Raw genomic sequence first — 21,046 nt, forward strand, 5'->3', positions numbered from 1 at the left:
ATTAACTCTAAATTCTAATTAACTCGTACTTGTTTATTTTTTACCTACTTATCTTTTCAAATTTGAATTCACATTTTTCAAATATATTTTCAAATCAATCATTCATCCAACTTTCCAATCAAATTTACACAATTTTCAAACACCTCAACCTCCTAATTGTGTAATTCATCCAAATTATTTACCAATAGGATCCATATGTGCTTCATATTTTACTCATTCGAGTAACTACCTTCAAAACTTTCTGTCTATGATGAATTGGGAGAACTGTTGTAATTTATATCAAAGTTATAAAAATAATGCACTAGATGCTCCAAAATCATCTTTTTGGTATTAATTAAGTTACCTATTCTACTTCATGTTTCACCACTATTTGTATATAATAATATTTTATTTTTTAAAAATTTTAAGATTATTTCAAATATTTACCTATGTCAATATTTCACATATATTGTTCAATTGTGTAACCAACGACTAGATTGGATTAGAAATTATCAATAAAACAAATTCGAAATCTTATTAGTTATACTTTATACAATATTAAAATGCAAATGTTTTATTGAACAGACTAAGATTACAATCATCAAGTTTATGAGAAATTATAGACCGTAGTGTTATAGTTGGAAGATGATGAAAATAAAATAATCTTAAAAGAAGAAGAGGGAAAAAAAGAAAAAAGATATATGAACATTTTGTTGACATGGGAGGATAATCGACTTTTCCCCCATATATCCGTATCGAACATGTCTGAGGCTTTCGAGATTTTGAACCATGACTGGCTAAGAGTATTACGATAAGATCCCATCCCACACCTGTCTCGCGGAATGTCCATCACCAGAAGAAGGAGCGTGAAACCACGCGCTTTTGGCGCGAGTGGGGAAGAAGCTGCAGTAATGAAGTTTGCAGAGTTGCAGTCCAGCACCAGCCTACTCGTCGCCCCCACTGTGGTGCCCATGCAAAAATCCATTCACAACCGAACCCACCAAACTCTGTCTCTTCCCCCTCAAATCTCAGCGCCTAAAACTCCATTGATTCATCTTAAATTTCTTCTTCTAATTTTTTTATTTTTATGGAAAGCTCTTTTTGATGTTGTTTTTTACTCGAGTTCCTGCTTTAATCAACCACGCGCCACGCCCAGATTTACACATGACTTGTCTTCAGCAGGCATTGGTTCTCGAAGAAGAGCAATGTTTGTGAAATCTTAGCAGTTGGTTGAGAGATGGCTGGAGATGCGTTTCTGATCCCGGTGGAATCTCAGGCTTCGGTGAAGAAGAAGACGAAGAAGAAGACTGTAATTTCCAGGAGCTGGGTTTCGCTGGACCATGAAGGGAGGAGTACTGTTTTGGACGTCGATAAGTATGCGATTATGCAAAGGGTTCAGATTCATGCCAGAGATCTTCGGCTTCTTGATCCTCTCTTATCGTATCCTTCCACTATCTTGGGCAGAGAAAGAGTGATTGTTCTCAATTTGGAGGTAAAATTGTAAAATTCTGCTAATCTAACTTCCTTGAGTTACATCATTAATTTTTTTTTGTTGCTTCACTAATTTGTTGATTTGGTCCAGCACATCAAGTCAATTATCACGGCAGACGAGGTAATAGTTTGTTTATCCTTTTCTTGACTAATTAATTGTCTATTGTTTAAAATTCTCTTTAATTTCTTGGGTTTCTTTAGGCTAATTGGTTTTCATCTGTTTATTTGATGGTGGGGGGTTTTTTTTTTTTTTTTTTCCAAAGTCCTATTTGGGTTTAATAGAGTCCCTGAAAGTGTTTCAAGTTGGCCATCTTAATGGAAGTATTTGCGTGTCAATACTGTTTACAGGATGCACATTGACAAATATGCTACGTTCGACAAACCAAAATCTAAGAGTGGAAAACTAAAATAAGTATTGACCCTTAGTAAAAAATACCATATATAGTAGATATAGAGCTTTATTTATCTGTACCATATGATTCTTCAATAGGGGGCAATTCGCCCTCTTCACTTCGCAGTTTGCAGGATCAACTTTTACAATGTTCAGTTTTTAATTATTTGTCTGTAAATTTTGAGGATGATTAATTTATTATTATTATTATTATTTTCTGTTAGGTGCTGCTTAGAGATCCAATGGATGAAAATGTAGTTCCAATCGTTGAAGAACTGCAGAGACGGTTGCCTTCTACAAGTTCCATTTACCAAGGACAAGGTGAAGAAGAAGAGCCCCCTACCACCCAGAATGAGTTGGCTGAAAATGGTACAGCTTGGTGAAATATTGTCTTTTTGCATTTTCCCCTCGTCTTCAATGATGTCATTTTGTTTTTGGAACTGATAATTATTGCTTGTAATATTCGAAATATTGTTCATAGTAGCTTAAGTATTTCTTCTTCTTCTTCTTCTTCTTCTTCTTTTTTTTGCTTCTAAGTTTTGTCATTTGATGCAGAGTTTCCATTTGAGTTCCGTGCCTTGGAGGTTGCACTAGAAGCAATTTGTAGTTTTCTTGATGCACGTACAAGAGAACTAGAGACTGATACATATCCTGCTTTAGATGAACTGACCTCCAAGGTGAAACTTGTTTGGTTGATTTGTTCTAGCAATTGGATCCTTTTACTTCTTAAACATTAGTTATATCAATGAAACAGAGATAAGCTTTCATTGATATGTTCTGAACTGTCTTCTTTCCTTTACTAGTTAAAGAGCATCGTCGCATGTTTTTGTTGAATTTCTGTCATTTAACTTCCTCCTGCAGCTCAAGTTCTCAAGGGTTTATGATTAATTGGAACTGGTCAGTTTATTAGTGGGTTAGATGCACCGAAGTGTTCAGCTTAAATTTATTTCCATCAAAAGAAATACAACCTTTTCATCGAGATAATTATCTTCAAGGTGCTTTTATGTGTATAGTGACTCGTGTTAGATATCCAATAAATGAATTAAATTTACCAAACTCATTAGCTTAAGCTTTTGGGTTGAGTGGTGGTTTATTCATCCTTAACAGTTCGTATCATATTTACTTTCTAGTAAAAACTTGAAATGTGGATAGGGTATCAGATTCTGAAAAAATGTTTATGATTGATTTCTCTTTTAGCAAGATAGTGATGGAAAGAGTGTAGAAAGAGTGACATGATTCTATTCTCTTTCATTATTCTACTTTAGTTTTATTATTATGGATGGGACATGTGAAATGGACAAGTCATACATGTAATCAGAGCCAGTGCAAACTTTTGGTGATAAACCTTATCAAAGTGAGAAATGCTACATTCATAATTATGATGCTGAAAAATCCAACTAAAGAGGTTCATATATCCTTCTTGGCGAGTAATCGGTCTTATGATGTTCTTGTAACACTTAAAATATATTATAAAATGGTTTTCCTTCAAATGAACTGTTACAAATGTTTACTACCTCCATCTAGAGTTTGATCTGAATTAGGAACCTAATCAATTAATATGTTTACCTGATTTGCAATTAGTCCCCCTTCTTTCTAATCCAAGAAATTTGGCATTTATATGCAGATTAGCAGTCGTAACTTGGACCGAGTGCGCAAACTGAAGAGTGCAATGACAAGGTTGACCAATCGGGTGCAAAAGGTAGTCAATTTTCCGTGGCATCTATAATATGCAGTATGAGATTATGAGCCCTACTTTACTTTCACTGCTCTCGTGTCTTCAACTGATATACCCTCCAAATACTACAACTTAAGGAGATATACAAACTAACAGCCAAAAGAAGTTGCATTGCACTAGCTTCGACCAGATTTGGAATTGTTCTACTCTAGATGGTATATAGGTTCAACATCATGGTTGCTTCTTGTTTATGAGTTCGAATATGAAATTCAATTTTCAGTAGAAGAAGACAACTTCATAAAATAGAGTAGTTTTTTATTACACTTTTTTTTTGAGTGTTCATTGTTCTGAATCTTCAATTCAAACTGTTTGGTTTACAAGTCCTTGCTACCCAAGCTATATTAATTCGATTTTGAGGATTTTGTGAGAGTCCTAATGGGGATAGTTTGGTAATACCTATTACTATATTAGTTAGGGGTGTTATGGTAATTAGTTAGTGGTGAGTTTATTATAAATAGAGGTAGTAGGGATAGGGGTATCTTTTGGGAAATAGTTTATGGCGGAGAACTTAACATAGTTCTTTGGGAGAGAGATAGCCCTCTCGACAGGCTTTTGATATTGTAACTATCCCTGTAATATTGCAATATAGTTATCTAGTTTTGTTCAGTGTATTCAGGATCCTAACAAATTTTTTTCCTCGATATTTACTTCTAAAACATTCAGTAAACGACCAGCTTGTAACTCACCTTTCTCCTTGCAAGTAATATCCGATTGCCACATTTGTAAATATTATCTTAGTTTAATAGAGACAAAATGAGCTAAAAGGAAACACAGTAACTGATCATTCTTGACATAAATATAAGCCAACTAGTCCCCTCAAGAACCACACAAGTGCCAAAAATCCACTTGGAAGATTCAATTCTTGGATTGGGCGGGTTAATCTATCTCCTATTGTTGCTTGCCAAATGAACAGAATATGTAAAGATACCAATAGTGGGCAACTGATATATTTTCCTCCTGCAATTTCTTTAGCTTCTTGGTGATGATGTTATATCATTCTCGATCCAGGTTAGGGATGAACTTGAACAACTTCTGGATGATGACGACGATATGGCGGAACTTTACTTGTCACGAAAAGTAGCCGGAATGTACACCCCTGAAAGTGGCTCCGGGACTCCAAATTGGTTACTTGCTTCTCCTAAAGACTATTATTCAAAGATGTCAAAAACCAGTAGAGCAAGTTTAGCTACAATCCGAGGAGAAAACGATGTTGAGGAACTTGAAATGCTACTCGAGGCATCATCGTTGTCCTTTAACATGATATAACATCCAACGTTTTGAGATTTTTGTAAATTAAGATCTAATCGAGCTTCATACTGAATGTCCTGCAGGCTTATTTTATGCAGATAGAAAGTACATTAAACAAATTAATCACGGTATGAATCAAACTTCAAGCGTGTGTTAACTGTAATTGCTATTCTTATATGATATTTTGCATACGGCATATGAAATACAACTTTCTGATTATGTGGGATTTTTGTGTATTTTGAAATTATCTTCACTTACCAGCTTCGAGAGTACATCGATGACACAGAGGATTACATCAACATTCAGGTAACCTTTCCAACATTGCTGACTACTTTTTAAGACTGTCCCATGCCATTAAAGCTACTTTTTTTTGTGATTTTTACTTGCCGATGTTGAAAATTTAAAATCTACTCATGTCTCTGAATCAAATGCTGTGTCATCTGTTGCAGCTTGACAACCACAGGAATCAACTTATTCAGGTACTATTTCCAAGGCCTAAATCAATCTAATTCCATTTAATTTTCTGTCTCTTCACCTAAAACCTTGGATCTATTAGCTATTGAAGTGGCCAGATTGTTCACTTGATTGATATCTGACCACAAAAAATTCACGTGCAAGAACTGTATCATGTCTTTTCAATTCTCAGAAATGTAATGTTCTATGTGGCAGCTAGAACTCTTTTTGAGCTCTGGGACTGTTTGTTTGTCTATTTATTCTTTAGTGACTGCAATATTTGGAATGAATATCCCGTATACCTGGAAGGAAGATCATGAACACGTATTCAAATGGGTATGAAAATCATATCAGAAACTCTAATTTTTTTGAAACTGTCTTCTGAAGATGCAGTGTTGATGTTTTCATTTCCATGAATTTAGGTGGTCATCGTCACAGGAATAGTTTGTGCATCCATTTACTTGACGCTAAGTTCGTATGCACGGTACAAAGGTCTCGTTGAATCTTGAACGCTATGCTCATAAATTGTTTCCACGGTTTTGAGAAATTATGAACTCAACTCGAGTACAGAATGATTCTTGGAAGTCTGTTGGAGAGGATATGGAACAAGTTATACCTCTATGATATGTTATTAGGAAATTTATAACTTGATACCGAGTTGAGGTTTTCCAGGCATATATTGTATATGGAAGCTATAGCTTACCATTTCTTGTTTTCCTTTTTGTATTTTTTCATGTACAATTATTATTGGAAAATGAATATCAAATAATTCTAAATACGATGTCTTTTTTCGTACTACATTAGATAGCTACCATAAAGTTTGAACTCATTTGCTCTCAGTTCTTTTGAATTTTCTTGGCCCTTTGGACCGGAGCCAAATAGTAGTATAAGTACATTGTTGTAACATTTTTTTCTTCAACGCATTGCTCAACTGGTAAAACGATACAAAATAAGTTACTAAATAAAACATTGAACCAGTTATACTTTCACTTTTCACTCTGCTCCTCTTACTATAACATATTCCTTCACAGACAAATAAATATATTTTGGTAATTATCTGATGTAAAATCAATTTAATAAGTCAAATAATATCATGATACTAAATATTACTTTTTAGAGCCATTTATAATTAAAAACAATAATATATAAAATCAAACTTTTAAGTACAATGGGGTGGAGATTTGGGCTGATATCACTAGAGATGTTCATTTTCCCAACCGGGCCCCATCCTCATGGGGACCCGTCTACATAGGGCGGGGAATCCCGGTTTAAATTCCCCACGGGACAGGGATGGAGAAAGTTTTTTTCCCGTTACCTAAATGGGGACGGGGACGGTGCATCCTCCGTCCCTGTTCCCCGTTTCCCGCCCCACGTCACATTTTTTTAATATATATATACACTAAAAGAATTTTATTATTCTTTCTATACTTATATACTAATAAAATCATATTCTTCTATACCCACCAAATATATAGGGGAGAATTAGACCATGTAAATAAAGTTTTTATGGTTAAAAATTAATTAATTAACTAGAATTTTTCTTAGGAAAAATATTTAATTGAGAAATAATTTTAAAAGTAAACAAATAAACGAGAAAAAAATCCTCATGGGAACCCGATCCCCGTGAAATTTCGTGGGAAATTTAACGGAGATGGGGAATTAAATGGAGGGTGAGGATGGGGACGGGGAAGCCTTTCCCATCCACGTCTCGCCCCACGAACATCCCTAGATATCACTTGAATTCTGTTCACAAATCATATGAATATAAACTTGTAATAATAGAATGTTGAATAATAACACAATTAGTTATAAGTTTAAATTATTTAGAAATTAGAGGATTAAATGGTTGGCAATGTCTCCCTTTCTCTTTCCAAATGACCTTTTAATTGTATATTTATTTATCACCCAAACACAAGATTCAAAAATGGAATATTTAATTGGTAAAAACATCTTAGTGACCCTCCCTGCCAAGCAATCATCTACATTATCTCTCCTCTAACACGTGGAAAGCCATTTTAAAAAATTTTATATTAATCTTTTTTTTTTCCTTGAGAAATCTGCCGCAATGTATTCTAGTTATATGATTATGACTTTCTTTTTTCTTTTTATCGGATCGAGATTCAAATTTACGATCATTTTGATCGAAAATGTTGAATATATAAGAAAAATACAAACAAAATCCTACATTGGATAAGACGAGAAATGATCCATGGTCATATAGTTGAAAACAATTGTACCAAATTTTTTTGGTTCAAACCAAAGAAAAGTCGTTGCATTACTATTATCCTTAAAAAAAATTTATTATAATCTTATAATCCCCCATAAATTTAATTACATCAAGTACGTTAACAAAATATGAATAAAAAAATAGAGATTCCCACATGGAAAAATAGGATGGAAGTTGGAAGCTCCGTTTGGTTGGATAAAAATGTAGCGTTGGGGAAACCCCATCAAATCCTTGTACGGAGCGACCACCATGACCCATTGTTGCATTATAAATTATAAATTTATAAATTTATAATAATTTTTGGATGCTTTCCCTCGCTTCCTTATCCAATTACTCTCCATATCATTAAACTTCCTAAATCTCTCGATAAATTTCATAATCTTTCCTTTTTCATCTCAACCATTTTTTCTTTAAATGAAAGCATAGTCTTGTTTTCCAGAGAAAATCGTACCTAAATCATTCATTATCCGATTGGATGTATTTTTATTTTACGTGATAAATATTTCTTAACATAAGTAAATGATTAAATATCGTCTATTATTTTTTAGTATAATACATAGGAGTGGAGATTTAAACTCACGGTTAATTAGTAAATGTCATCTCCTTCTTCTTCGAAGTTAGGAGATTGAAATACTATTCTCATATATATTTTTTCTATATACATCAGTTAATGTGTTTTAATTTTACCTATGCTTACCAATTTTTTTTTTTTTTGCTTTTGTGATATTTTTATTTATTTTGTAATTATTAGTCTCTAACCTATTAAATACAAATTGAAAAGTTAGAGACTAATAGTCGGATAGTATATGAATTTTTAAAAATATATATATATATTTTATAGGTTAGGAGCTTATTGCACAAAATTAAAAATTCAATAGGAACGTAGCTTTTGTCGATCAAAAAATCGAAAGTTTAAATCCTCGCCCTCACATGATATTGAATAAAAAAAATCAAGAATTAATTAAATACAAAATTGAAAGTTCATTCATTTATTAAACATTATTTTTTAAAGTTCAAAGAACTTAATCGACAAAAATTGAAAGTTCAATGAGTTATTAGATAGAGCCCTAAATGGTGGACCAAACTTGTAATTCTAATTATGCTAGATTTGCATTTTGTTTAGGATTTAATTAAATAAAATACAATTTTTATATATTAACTCTTACCTCTTACCATGTAAATTGAGTTCTCTTGGCATAAGAGCGCTGCTTGTTCTAACAGTCTACTTTAAAAAGCTATCAAAGCCACCAAAAATTGTGGTGTAGCTTCAATTGATGAAAGTATATATCATTGACCAGAAGATTGGTTCAAATTTCCACCAATCCTCACATGTTTTTTTTAACTAAAAACAGTTGACTTTACTATTATTCAAAAGATTTTTTTTAGACGTTGGAGATGTTAGCAAGGGACAACTTCTTATTCCAACTAAAGAATACAAGTCTATGGTACAGTGTTGACTGTTAAGCTAACACGAGCATAGTTCATGAGTAAAATACCTACTCTTTCGTCCTTTCCTTGAGTTGCAAGTTCAAATCTCTAAACTTAAGTTTATTCAACTATAAATTTAAAAAAAAAAAAAAAACTCTCTCACCCATATAGACACAATTGGGATTTAGTAGATTCCCATCCGTTAACCCTCTAAAAAATTGAATTTACATTGAATATAAGAGGAAAAAGTTGAATCTTTTGACCTTATTTTTCGACTCGAAATGGAAGTGGAAGGAAGGCAAAGATAAAAGATAAAGACAAGGGTGTTGTTTTTAAGCATTGAAGAACTGTGGTTTATCTTCTGCGCATTTGCATACAAAATACAATTCACTCTCCCAGTCCCACCTGCTTTAGTTGACCCTCTCTCTCACAACTCCTTTCTTTTCTTTCTTTTTCTTTTCGGCTCTCCAACGAATGAAATGAAAACGTGAAAAACAGAAATAAATGCAATTCATTTTTACCCAAAAAAAAACCTCTCCTCTCGGTTCATGCTCCTTTCAAAGAAACAAAGCCTCCTTCTCTCATTCCTCCATCGATTCCAGATCAATTCTCTTCAATCTCTTCAAATCCAGCAAAACCCCACGTCAAATCCCCTTCAATTTCTCTTACCCCATTTCCCAAATCCTCCCCCCCATACATCTTTCTCTTCAAAATGCTCCCTTTTTTCTGATCTTCGCCCCCCTCTTTTAACTGGGTTTTGCCGTTGCCCCCTTTTCTTTGCTCCCCAATTTTCGCGGCTCTAATGGCGATGCCTCTGTGAGAAAAATGGACGTAAATTTTGGCTACCAACAAATGCCGGTAGCATGCAGGGTTCATCGACGTGGGTGAGGATTTGGGATTTTTGGGCGATGGCGAATCAGGTCGTTAAAGTCAAGAGGGAGGCGATTGCCGCATGCATAACTTGCCCTCTATGTCATAAGCTCTTGAAAGAAGCCACCACCGTATCCGAATGCCTTCACACGTGTGAGTCACTTCTTCATCTCCATTCCTTCAATTTATTGCCTTCTACAATCTTCCCAGTATTCTTTTTTCCTCTGCATTTTCTTCTGCCATTCTTTGACTCTTTTCGATCCTGGCCTGTTATTTGAAGTCTTGGATAAGGATAATATTATATTAGATTATGTTTTCGTTTAGCTAAGTAATTGGTTTTAGGGTAATTAGTTTGTTGATTACTATTTTTCGTTGTATTGTAAGGCTATGAATAGCCTGTTTCATTTGTAATAGTAAGCTTTTGGGGCATATTATTGAATAGAACAGTGTTTGTAGAGAGGTTTTCTCTTCATTTGGGAGTTTGCTCCTTTTGTTCTTGGGATTGGATGGATTTTTCAAGTGTTCTTGGCCATTGACTCCATTCTATAAAATTTGTTGCATCATCATCTTTGTTTTTTAGTGTTAAATTATTGTCAAATTTTGTGTTTCCCGTGAACAATTAGTATAAGGTATCATTTGGCTTTCTTTTTTATTCGGTTCAGTACTGTTTCAATTTCTTTTCGTTTCATATATTTTATAGCTTGATTATGTCTGGAAATTCACACGTATGTGACCTCAGAGTTGCTGTGGATTTGGTGTGGTTTACGTATAGTGTAACAGATTATATGAATTTGGCAGTATAATAATACAGTTTGTGGGTGGCAAAAGGCTCGTGCTTTTTCAAGTGGCTGAGCAAAATTTTTAATTTAGTGGAAGATTTATAGAATGGCGTTTGAATACTTGCATAAATATGAATATATATATACTTCTTGTGTGGCATAATATAGCTTGAAGTTAGAAATAAAAATTGGACAGGAAGTTTAGAGTTTCTACAGAAAGGACTAAACTTTTCTTAAATGGTTAAAAATTCTATTTATGTACCTTTGTTAAATAGCATATTAGCTTTCCAATTAAGATGGCAATATGTGGCATATACGTAACAAAGATGAATAGTTTTGATCTTTCTTTTTCTGGCTAATATCAGTCAAATGAATGTCAATGACTTAATTTCTGGATTTAATCACTGTAGTTGTAAAAAATTATCCAGTTTGCAGGAAGTGCATATATGATAAGATTTCAGATGAAGAACTAGAAAGCTGTCCAGTATGTAACATCGACCTTGGCTGTGTCCCACTGGAGAAATTAAGGTAAGATTTATACTGCATAACGCAATGTCCTGTCAACAATTCCCTCTCGGTCTTTATTTGTGATAATAGTTGCTTGGGACTTTGAATACTGATCTGTGAGTGTGCTATTTTGTAGTTGTTTTTGGTGCTTCGATATTCGTTTTTTTCTCGTATTCTCATAATATAGAGTTTTTAGTAAGAAATAATAATTTGTTGAGCATTTATCTTGAGCATCTAATCACCAGGCCAGACCACAATCTAGAAGATTTGAGGTCCAGAATTTTCCCTAGTAAAAGGAGAAAAGTCAGAACGCCTGAAGTTGCTCCTGTTATACTACCACCAGTTAGAAGAAAGGAAAGGTCACTTTCGTCATTGGTGGTTAATAGTCCTAGAGTGTCAAGTCATGCTACCACGACTGGAAAAAGAACTGCAGCTGCTGCTGTCAGAATTGCTGCTATTTTACGAACACCAAAAGTTCCAAATGAGAAGCGTGTGAAGAAGGAGGATGATTCCGCGGAAGAACGTTCAGAGAGCTCAAGTTCCCTTGAGACGTCAGACAAATTCAATCAGAATAAAAGGCTGGTAAAGGAAGCCAACACAGTCCTATCTTTTTTGCTTCTTCTGAGTTCCAGCTGTTTTATGCTCTAAGTTCAAAGGCTTTTTTTTCCCCATTATGGGAAATTTCTGTTTATTTATAATAACTGCTCTTAATAATGGACTTAGTGCAGGATTCCAGTCCTACCAAATCTACCATGTCTTTGCGAAAGAAAGAAGTGGAGAATGGTGTTGATTCACTGAAAGGAAACGTGGATATCTGGAAACCCTTAAATTATTTAGTAGAAGTTGCAAATAGGAGCAAATGTTTCAAATCTAATTCAGAAGGATTCGAGGCTAAAGTTGAGCCTGCAGATATTGATGGCAGTGAAGCTCAGGCCAGCAAGTCTAGAAATAGGGAAAGCAAACGCAAGAAAAAACGTGAGAATGGAAAAACTAGAACAGACCTGGTATCTCCAGAAACTGAAAGACCTAAGAAATCGCGTAGGGTTCGCCAAAAAAGGGAACCTCTTTTTGGGGACTGCAGCATTACACCCCAGGTTGTGTTGGATGCCACCAGTGCTCGGCATGAAAGAAGAGCTGGGCCGATCTGGCTTTCTCTCATAGCTTCTGAACAGTGAGATACAACACTTGGATCCCTACAAGATGCTCTAATAATATAATACTTAACAAATTGTGATAAATAAGTACTTATGCCTCAACTTTGGTTTCAGGGAAGGAGATGCACCATTGCCGCAAATTCCTGCTAGGTATTTGAGAATAAAGTGAGTTCTTTTTAGCCTCGTTTGATATCAATAGGCTCTGTTTATCATTATCACAGGTGCCATGTAATTTAATTAGCATATAATACCGTGTACATGAGTATCTTTCGTGCCTGTTTCAAATTTTACTGAGTAGATATTAAAAAATTCTGAAAGATTGGAGCTATCTAAAAAATATATTTGCCAAGTTTCTCCAGCTCTTGTGCATGGTCAAGTTTCTCCAGCTCTTGTGCATGGTTATTGTTTTTGAAAGAGAGAATAAGTATTCCCATGCTCGGATGTTGCCTTTCTCGAATTTGCAAAGATAAACACGTGATGGTTTCAGAAACTGAACCGATCTCTTTGTAAGGATATTTGTAAGGATATTTGCAAAAAGAAATAAGAGAAAACTTAGTCCTTGTTTTCTTGTATTTTAGAATAGGGAGGAGCCACAATTGACAATTTAATTGTCATTGGATGACCAATCGTATATCGTAAGCTTCCACCTATTGCTTAAAGTCTCTCATATTGAAACTAGACACTGTAGTCTGGATGTCTAATAAACAAAATCCACAAGAAAAGAGGATTCTTGGTATACATACTTAGAAGCAATGTCGATATTATGATGCTAAAAACCGTTCTAACTTCTACGCACTTGTTTGCTCGTCTCTCTGCGTTTGGGTTTGGAGGAATACCCATGTTGACTAGGAGCTCAAAGTATATTTGGTTATATTTTTTAGTCTTTGTTGCAGGGATGGAAACTTGCCAGTATCATTTGTCCAGAAGTACCTAATGAGAAAGCTGGATCTTTCTAGCGAATCCGAGGTGAAAAAACCCATCCTTTAATTTAGTTGAAATTCTAATTATAAGAGCTTCTCTTTACTCCCACTTTAGTCTTCATATTTATGCAATCTCTACAGCTTAAGATGAAATTTCTGCAATCTCTCTAGCTTATAGTTGATATCCTTATACTTCTGCAATTTATAAGATGAAAAACTTATCGAAGTATTGGACCGTGTTTACATTTTATAGCTTAAGCTTGATGGTTATTTGTGCAGGTTGAAGTCAAGTGTATGGGACATCCAGTAGTTCCCACACTGGATTTGCATAGTTTAGTTGACATGTGGCTACAAACAGCATCAACCTCCGAAAAGATCCCAGCATCGATCGGGTCATCAGCAGAGGATTTCATCATGGTTCTTTACTATGCTAGAAAGATCCCACTCTCTTGATCTTCACCTTCCTTCAAGCTGCTGCCTTCATATCATATACATGCATTAATCTGCATCAAAGGGCCTTCACAAGGTTTGCTCTCTGCCCATCATGGCTTTGGCAGCCTCGATGTGATTGCGGGTAAGAGCAGACCGATGCTGCGAAGCCACGGAAAAGGCCCTGCAGTGTTTCTTCAAACACAGTTGAGTATCCTTTTCTGGGTGCTCAATTTTAATGACTGTATCAATCCAAGTTCCTCTTAGATTTAAGATTCTGTAAGATAGGATTTAAGGATAAACATTGAGAGTAGCAGCTATGGGAGTGGCATATGCGCAAACAAAATTCTTTATACACCCACACCACCAAATGACAATCTCAATTATTTAACCACGTGTGTGTGTGATGAATTTTCTCAAAATGTGTGTTCCCTCAGCAGTTGCTTTTACTCTCTTAAAAGATGTACTTGAATAGCCAAATTATCCTCATCATTCTAATAAAGTTTCATCTCTCCATCTCTCAACTTACTCATTTATTATTGTCCCAAAGTTATTATTTTTTAGAGCCAAAAAGTAGGAAACCTGTCGGTTTTGAGGCTCCATTATTAATTTCCATTTTTGCACATTCAAAAGCTTTGCGGTTTTACATTGCATGAATAGAAGATTTAAGATCAAAACTAAAACAGTAGTTACTTTTTAAGCAATACTTGAGTTAAAAGATTTTTAGAATTGGACAAGCTTGGTAATACAACATTTTTCTTCGGCAACAGTTTCAACAGAACCAAATAAGTAACAAAGGAGACTAAATAAGATGGTTTAATGTGTATGTAAATAGAAATTATTCTATGTAGTGGTACAATATGATTAACAATTTTATAATCATCCATCAGGTACAATGAACAGTTGTATAAATAATTATAATTGCCACTCCACAATGAAAAGGCTAGAAATATTTATAAATAAAATAAAATAGTTATAACTGGCATCAAACTGGAGGTGTGAAACACTCTTTCCTATTTTCAGCACCAATTCTTAACAAAATTCATTTTCTTAAACGAGGAGGAAAGAAAATGTTTGGAATCGAACCACATGTCAACTTTTAGCCTCTCAAACCGAGATTCTCATTGCCAAAGCAAGCATACAACGATAATTGACATATATCTTCAACAAAAGGTTGTGAGATAAATCCCTCACCCCACATATTGTACTAAAAAAACCCAAATTCCCATTTCTTCTCCCTCTTACCTTCCCAACAAAAAAAAACCTTTTATGTTAGTCTGCTGCCCATGAGAGAACTAATGAAAAAAATTAAAAAATACCGTTGTTCTAAAGAACTTTCACAGCCGAAATTCAAGAGCTGCTAAATCTAGATCAGAGAAGGTAAAAGAAAAAAAAAAAAAACCATCACAATCCCTCAAGAACTAAATACAGGTAAAAATCAGCTAAGAAGCACAAGACGCAAACACATGTATCATACATGGTGGCACGTTCCAATAAGTATCGGAGTCTCAAAGTGTCCAACAAATGTCTGTGTATTAAAGTGTTCAACATATGTCGGACACAGACATGGTATCCAAACTAAAGTGTCTATACTTCTAAGGTCAATACAGCTTCAAAGATAATAACTTTGCTTCTACTTAGCATAGATAATAATCAAGAAAAGTTTCAAATAGATTAGCCTCTGCTGATTTTGACTCTACTATAGTTATATCAGCACCAAGAAAATAACTCTACTAAACAATCTAAAATCACACCTACCGAACTAACTTATCGTCCCCTCAGAAAGTATTCACAGTAATCTAATCAACTTCTATGTCAATGTCAAACCAATGTAGCATCAGAATCAAAAACGGCAAATATGACAATAACCATACAGAAACCAGTTATACCACTGAACATAACACAGACACATGAATACGAGGAAAATTCTAATATCTGAACTTCTACAAGTTTATTGAAAAGAAGCAAACAAGAGTAATGAACAATCTTTCAAAATGCTAGGTACAAAAAGCTTCGTTATTGTCCTCCCAAAGTATTCACAGTCAACCCGCTTCTGTGCAAGCCGCTTATGTGGCATAAAAATCAAGACCCAGAACAACTAAGACAATCACCATGTGAAAACCAGCTATATATTCAAGCAACTTCACTTGGGATCCATGATAAAAGCATAACTATCACTTTAACTTTTGTCACATGGGACTCAGAAAGTTGGATAAAGTCGGATCCTTTGGCAAGTGAATCAGAAGTTCTACGCTTTGACTTAAAAGAAAAAAAAAATGTAAATGCTAGATGATACAGCTACTATCCTGGGCCACCCCATGCTTGGCCTTCTAATCCACATCCAAACTCTGCTGATGTATAGTACAACAAGCCGAACATCTGATAAAAAATTGTCAAACCAAAGCGTTTCAAAACCTAACAAACACAAAAACGATTATGCCAAATTTCCTACAGATTACAGCTCAGAATATCCTGTCTAAAATTAGTAAATCATTTGAATCATCTTACAAACCATAGACTGGAAACTATCTACCCTCAACAATCAATTTGAATCATCAAAATCAACTAACTGTACAATACAAAGCAAATGGTGGAATTGAATTTAGAGTCAGCATTATATGAAATCATGTTTTATATGAATATATAAGTAAACCCAGACATTATTTAACTAGATGAAAAGAAAGAATCTTCGGAAACGACATGAAATGCCAGAGATGGTATACATTAACAATTACAAGACACTGAAAACCAAAATTCAGATGCACTATTTGCCATATCTTCCTTTCGAAAATAAAGAACACACCAAACCAAAACATTACAAGCCCCTTCCTCAAAAATCACACCCAAATGAAAGCATTGTGAAGATGAAATCTAGGATTTATCCGAACTAAAAGCAAAACTCTGTATAACGTTAACGTCATTTGAAACTACATGTACAAGCGTATTGAATAGAGAACTAAAGCAGAGCCCTGAAATTTAAGGGGTATAAAAAAATCGTTGCTAAATCAATCAGTGGTATCAAACCGGATTTCCAAGCGATGACTAGAGAGAAACGCTTGGTTCTTTTATGCTCCTTTGAATTTTGAATCGTGGAGCGCGATCTATCACCATTTGAATGACGGAAGCAGCGAGGCAAGATCATGATTCGTAACCTAGCCAAAATATGATTCAGTGAATTCCCTAGACCCGGCTGTAGCCTGCCCGAGTCGGACTGCCGACAACGGAAATCAATCCTCCATCGGCGACTTCTTGTTCGTCCATATACAAATCCTCAGTAACCCTAAAGGCGGCGTGTAGAGAAACAAGAAAAACCCCAATCAAAATCGAAACGAATACATTAAGCGATACATCCGTCAAAACCAAGGCGACAATCGTGACCAATCCAAGCACAGCCAAGACAACTCGATCATCGAGGACACGGTTAAACACCTCCAAGGGCTCGTCCCGGGAGAAATAAAGAAAGAACCAGGCAACGAAGACGATCAAGAAGACAATCAAAGAAACAGGGTGCCAGAGGAGGCTGAGAAAGAGAATGAGAAGGACGATGAAGGTGTAATTGACGCGGAAGTACTTGAGATTGCGCTTACTCCGAATGGTCGCTTCGCCGACGGAGGCAGGGCGGGTGAAGGACGACAGCGGCTGGAAAAGCTGGCGCCACGGCCGTAAACTGCCGTAAACGGAACCGGAGGCGGCTCCGGCGCGCGATAGAAAGGAGGTTTCAGTGAAGCCATATGGAGGTGGCGAAGCAGAGGACATTGCAGACGCAGTAAAACGCAGCAATCGAGCGTCGGCGAGGGGAGAACAGAGAGAAAGAAACGGGTTTTAGAGAGAGAGAGTGGGAGTTTGGAGCCAGCCCTGGGCGTGGGCTTGGTAACGAAAGAATAAAGAATGAGTCAATGGGAAGAGAGAGAGAAGGGTTGCCTTTTATGGACCAATGCGACTATGAGACCGTCAATGTAACTGTGGCGTGGTTCAATTGCACATCCCATAAATTGCCTCTAAGAAAAGAAATAAATAAAATTGAAACTTGCATTATTTTATAGGTTTGAAAATCGAATCGAATTATAATTAAACAAATAACCTAATAAATTTCAAATTTCCTTCTTCTCTCGAAAAAAACCTAATTTCATCTCTCTTCTCTTCGTGTGACCGAGCTTCACAATCTTTTTAGTTGAGGCGAACATTTGAACTGATTTTACGTTCTTAACCAATTGAAATTCGTTAAATTCCACCAAAATTTTCCAATTGCTTCACTTTTACCCATAAGGTACAATTTTTTAGGTTAATAATTTAGTCCCTAAACTTCAGTTTGTAACGATTTAGTTTATGTACTTTCCCTAGAGTAATAATTTAGTTCATAAAGTAATGATTTAGTCTATGTAGTTTAAAATTTGTAACAATTTAATTCCTATCGTAAAATTTTTTTGATTAAAATTAAGTGTCACATTTTATCATATAGAAATTTAATCTTTCTAATTCATAAACATATTTGGTTTCTTTTAAGTTTATCAATCTATACCTACAAGAAACTTAACAAAAAATATTTTACGATAAGGATTAAATCGTTACCAACTTTAAATTACAAGGACTAAATTGTTACATATTAAAATTCAATGACTAAATTGTTACAAATTTGAAAGTACATGGACTAAAGTATTTTTAACTTTTTTTTTTTATAAAGAAAGAATTGGGACAATCTCATTAAATAACCTATGGGGGCATAGAATGTTTGTATCATGCTAAAAGAATGGGGAGGGGCATTTAATACAGTATGAATATTGAAAATAGAAATAAGACGACAGTTTTAAAATGAAAATTATTCCAAATGACATTTTATTTTTTTTAATACAACATGTGGTAAATCAAATGACATAAAATAAATATATATTTATTAAAAATGTCACAAAAATAAATTTTTTTTTTAAGAAGTGATTTCATTAAATTAAGCCACATGGGCAAAATTCGAAGGGAAGTCTCTTTGAACAAGATCTAAAAGCCACGTAGGGAAATTAAACAGCCAAGCATATGTGGCAGAAGGGGAAGTGATCCCCCATTTTGCTAAACCATGGGCAGCACGATTGCATTGACGGGACGAATGGGAAAAGGAAATGAAGGCAAAGCAGCAGGTTAGGGCTTGAATCTCCATCACCCAATTTTGCTCATCTCCTCTTGTGTGTATCTCATTTCGAATCAGTTGAATTGCCAACAAAGAATCAGATTCGACTTCTAAATGGGTGAAATTTGAAGCAGCTGCAAATTTCAGACCCTCCAAGATGCATCTGATTTCTGCAAGAAGAGGCGACAACGGAAATGGAACGCGGATTGAAGTCGCGGCAACCAGAGAACCAGAAGAATCTCTTATGATGCAGCCGAAGCTCGTGGATACGCCCCTACATATGCTTGCAGTTTATAAAATAGTTTTATGTGGATTAGTTTGCAATTTATGACATTTTCATAAAATTTTAAACATAATGTTATATATAAAAATACATATTTCTTTGAACTATTTTTGTAACTCCAAAATTAATATATAGGAACGAAGTTTGTGAAATTGATTATGCTAATATTTAAAACTATTACATGGTATTTCAAAAAAAAAAAACTAATTACATTTTTCACAAGTTCTTTAATTGTACCTATTAGTAATAATGCCAATATTCAGTAATAAGGTAGAATTTGTTTAAAAGATTATGCTATCATGATGTAAGACAAACTAGATGATAGTTCAAAAGAGATGGATGAAAGGGGTGGGGGATAGTAATTGTTTCATCAAAACTTCTAAAATTTTCAAAAGTATCTTTTGTGTTGTAGCCAAAATTGCACTTTTCATAAGCAAAATTTATACCAAAACGCACTCTCTAAAATGGGTTTGAAGTTGAGGTAAAATGGGTGGTTCTGATCGCTCGTGATTGATAAACATATGTATCTTATCTAGTTAACTATGATCAATTATTACTCGAAAAAAAATATGATTATTTGTATTCAGAGAAAATTGTAAACCGTCTCTCACTCGTATTGAATGGGCTCTTCCTATTTCTAGGATGGAAAATTGACAGTATAATCCAAGGGCCCTTCACATACCCTCCACTCCAGACTCCAATCGTTCTTTTCCCCCTTAGGTCAGGCATTATTTCAAATTTCAATTCAATTATAAAAATATTTTATTTGATCGAATTTTAGCCGCAAATAATAATAATAATAATAATAATAATAATAATAATAAGCATGATGAACAATAGTTACAATATCAATTATTTCTGATTTCCGATTATGGTCTGATTTTATTTTTCTTCTCATGGGAACTCTGAGATTTGGGTAATTAGTTTTGGAATTATCTGTTTTGGACACATTATGTCTCCTTCGATTTCTGTATTTTTTAGTATAACATGCGGGAGTGAGGGATCGGACTTACAACCTCTCGACTTGAGATATATGTCAATTACCGTTAAACTATACTTGCTTTTGATAGATTTATGCTGTTACAGTTACAACGGCTACTATTTGCCTTTCCTATATGTGAAGATAAAAAATGTATTGTTCCCATTTCCCCATCTCCCCATCTCCCCATCTCCATTCTTCCATTTTCAGTTCATTTGTACTCTACCGCTTTGCAACTTTCAAATTGCTCCACCCCAATCTCCTCGTTGATAGATCTTCTCCTTTTCAACTGATGTTTCTAATTTAAATGGGCGGGTGGATGCGTTTTTGGTTGGTTACTCTTATATGCTTTTCGGGTCAGCTGGAGGTTTTTTTTTTACTTGGGGGAGGGACTTTCATGTAGCCAACTATTATTCCTAACGATTTTATCAAGAAATCAGTAGAGCTGGGGAAGATGTTCGATATTCCTGTGGATGGTTTCAAGTCCAAGAAGTTGGGACCTATAATTGGTGGCTCCTTCAGGTCTGATCTTTCGGAGGTCATGTTGCATCTAATTATGGACTACTCTTACTCATGATGATGATTATTGGTTTTTTTTTAGTATAAAATGAGGGAATGGAGAGGTTTCAAACTCACAACAATCTCATGGTTGAAGATATATATCAATTATCACTAAGCTATGCTCGCTTTGACATGATGATGATTATTCGTTTGCAAAGAACTCCCCAAAATAGTATTACCGTCATTAATGCTTCTATTTGTGATGGGCTCTATTATTGTTGGGGCTTTATTCTTGAGCTGTCCATAAAGCAATCCTCCTAATTGTGGTTGTGGTTGTGGTTGTTTTCATTATTGTTTCTATTGTAAGGGATCCAGGTTTTGCCATAATAACATCACCTTCTTGACCTCCAATAACGTAAAAGTCGATCATCAACAAGAATACATGTCGTGCAATAAACAAATATATGTCAAGAAAGACGAAACTATTATAAATATTATATAATATTAGATGCCCATAGGTGTCAAAACACAAACAACACCAACACCATAACACATC

The 21,046-nt window shown here is 34.9% G+C and overlaps 3 protein-coding genes across 5 annotated transcripts; 2 read left to right on the top strand and 1 right to left on the bottom strand.

Moving 5' to 3' along the window:
* Window positions 1–790: 790 nt before the first annotated feature.
* LOC111015319 (magnesium transporter MRS2-I) lies at window positions 791–6,095 on the top strand. 2 transcript variants are annotated; one of them, XR_002602027.2, is made up of 11 exons: window positions 791–1,471; window positions 1,562–1,591; window positions 2,086–2,230; window positions 2,417–2,538; window positions 3,486–3,560; window positions 4,605–4,832; window positions 4,928–4,972; window positions 5,106–5,150; window positions 5,294–5,323; window positions 5,566–5,633; window positions 5,720–5,791. XR_002602027.2 is itself a non-coding variant. In XM_022290315.2 (11 exons), exons 1-11 carry the CDS (start codon window positions 1,217–1,219, stop codon window positions 5,804–5,806), a joined length of 1,182 nt encoding a protein of 393 aa, XP_022146007.1. In that variant the 5' UTR covers window positions 791–1,216; the 3' UTR covers window positions 5,807–6,095. The 2 variants fall into 2 exon arrangements, 1 of the variants encoding a protein (XP_022146007.1); XM_022290315.2 differs by having other exon boundaries at window positions 5,514–5,633; window positions 5,720–6,095.
* Window positions 6,096–9,335: 3,240 nt separating this feature from the next.
* Window positions 9,336–14,135, top strand: DRIP2 (DREB2A-interacting protein 2). Of its 2 annotated transcripts, none has more exons than XM_022290290.2 (7): window positions 9,336–9,975; window positions 11,030–11,129; window positions 11,354–11,690; window positions 11,837–12,279; window positions 12,377–12,427; window positions 13,144–13,228; window positions 13,462–14,135. In XM_022290290.2, exons 1-7 carry the CDS (start codon window positions 9,816–9,818, stop codon window positions 13,633–13,635), a joined length of 1,350 nt encoding a protein of 449 aa, XP_022145982.1. In that variant the 5' UTR covers window positions 9,336–9,815; the 3' UTR covers window positions 13,636–14,135. The 2 variants fall into 2 exon arrangements, with proteins under 2 accessions (XP_022145982.1, XP_022145983.1); XM_022290291.2 differs by having other exon boundaries at window positions 9,338–9,975; window positions 13,156–13,228.
* Window positions 14,136–16,353: 2,218 nt separating this feature from the next.
* LOC111015242 (PRA1 family protein E) lies at window positions 16,354–17,516 on the bottom strand. Its single transcript, XM_022290203.2, has one exon. The coding sequence runs from the start codon at window positions 17,365–17,367 to the stop codon at window positions 16,792–16,794; it is 576 nt and encodes a 191-aa protein (XP_022145895.1). The 5' UTR covers window positions 17,368–17,516; the 3' UTR covers window positions 16,354–16,791.
* Window positions 17,517–21,046: the final 3,530 nt, after the last annotated feature.

This window comes from Momordica charantia (assembly GCF_013281855.1).
Source record: "Momordica charantia cultivar OHB3-1 chromosome 6 unlocalized genomic scaffold, Mcharantia_2.0 BLBB01000006.1, whole genome shotgun sequence".
In the NCBI taxonomy this organism is placed as follows: domain Eukaryota; kingdom Viridiplantae; phylum Streptophyta; class Magnoliopsida; order Cucurbitales; family Cucurbitaceae; genus Momordica; species Momordica charantia.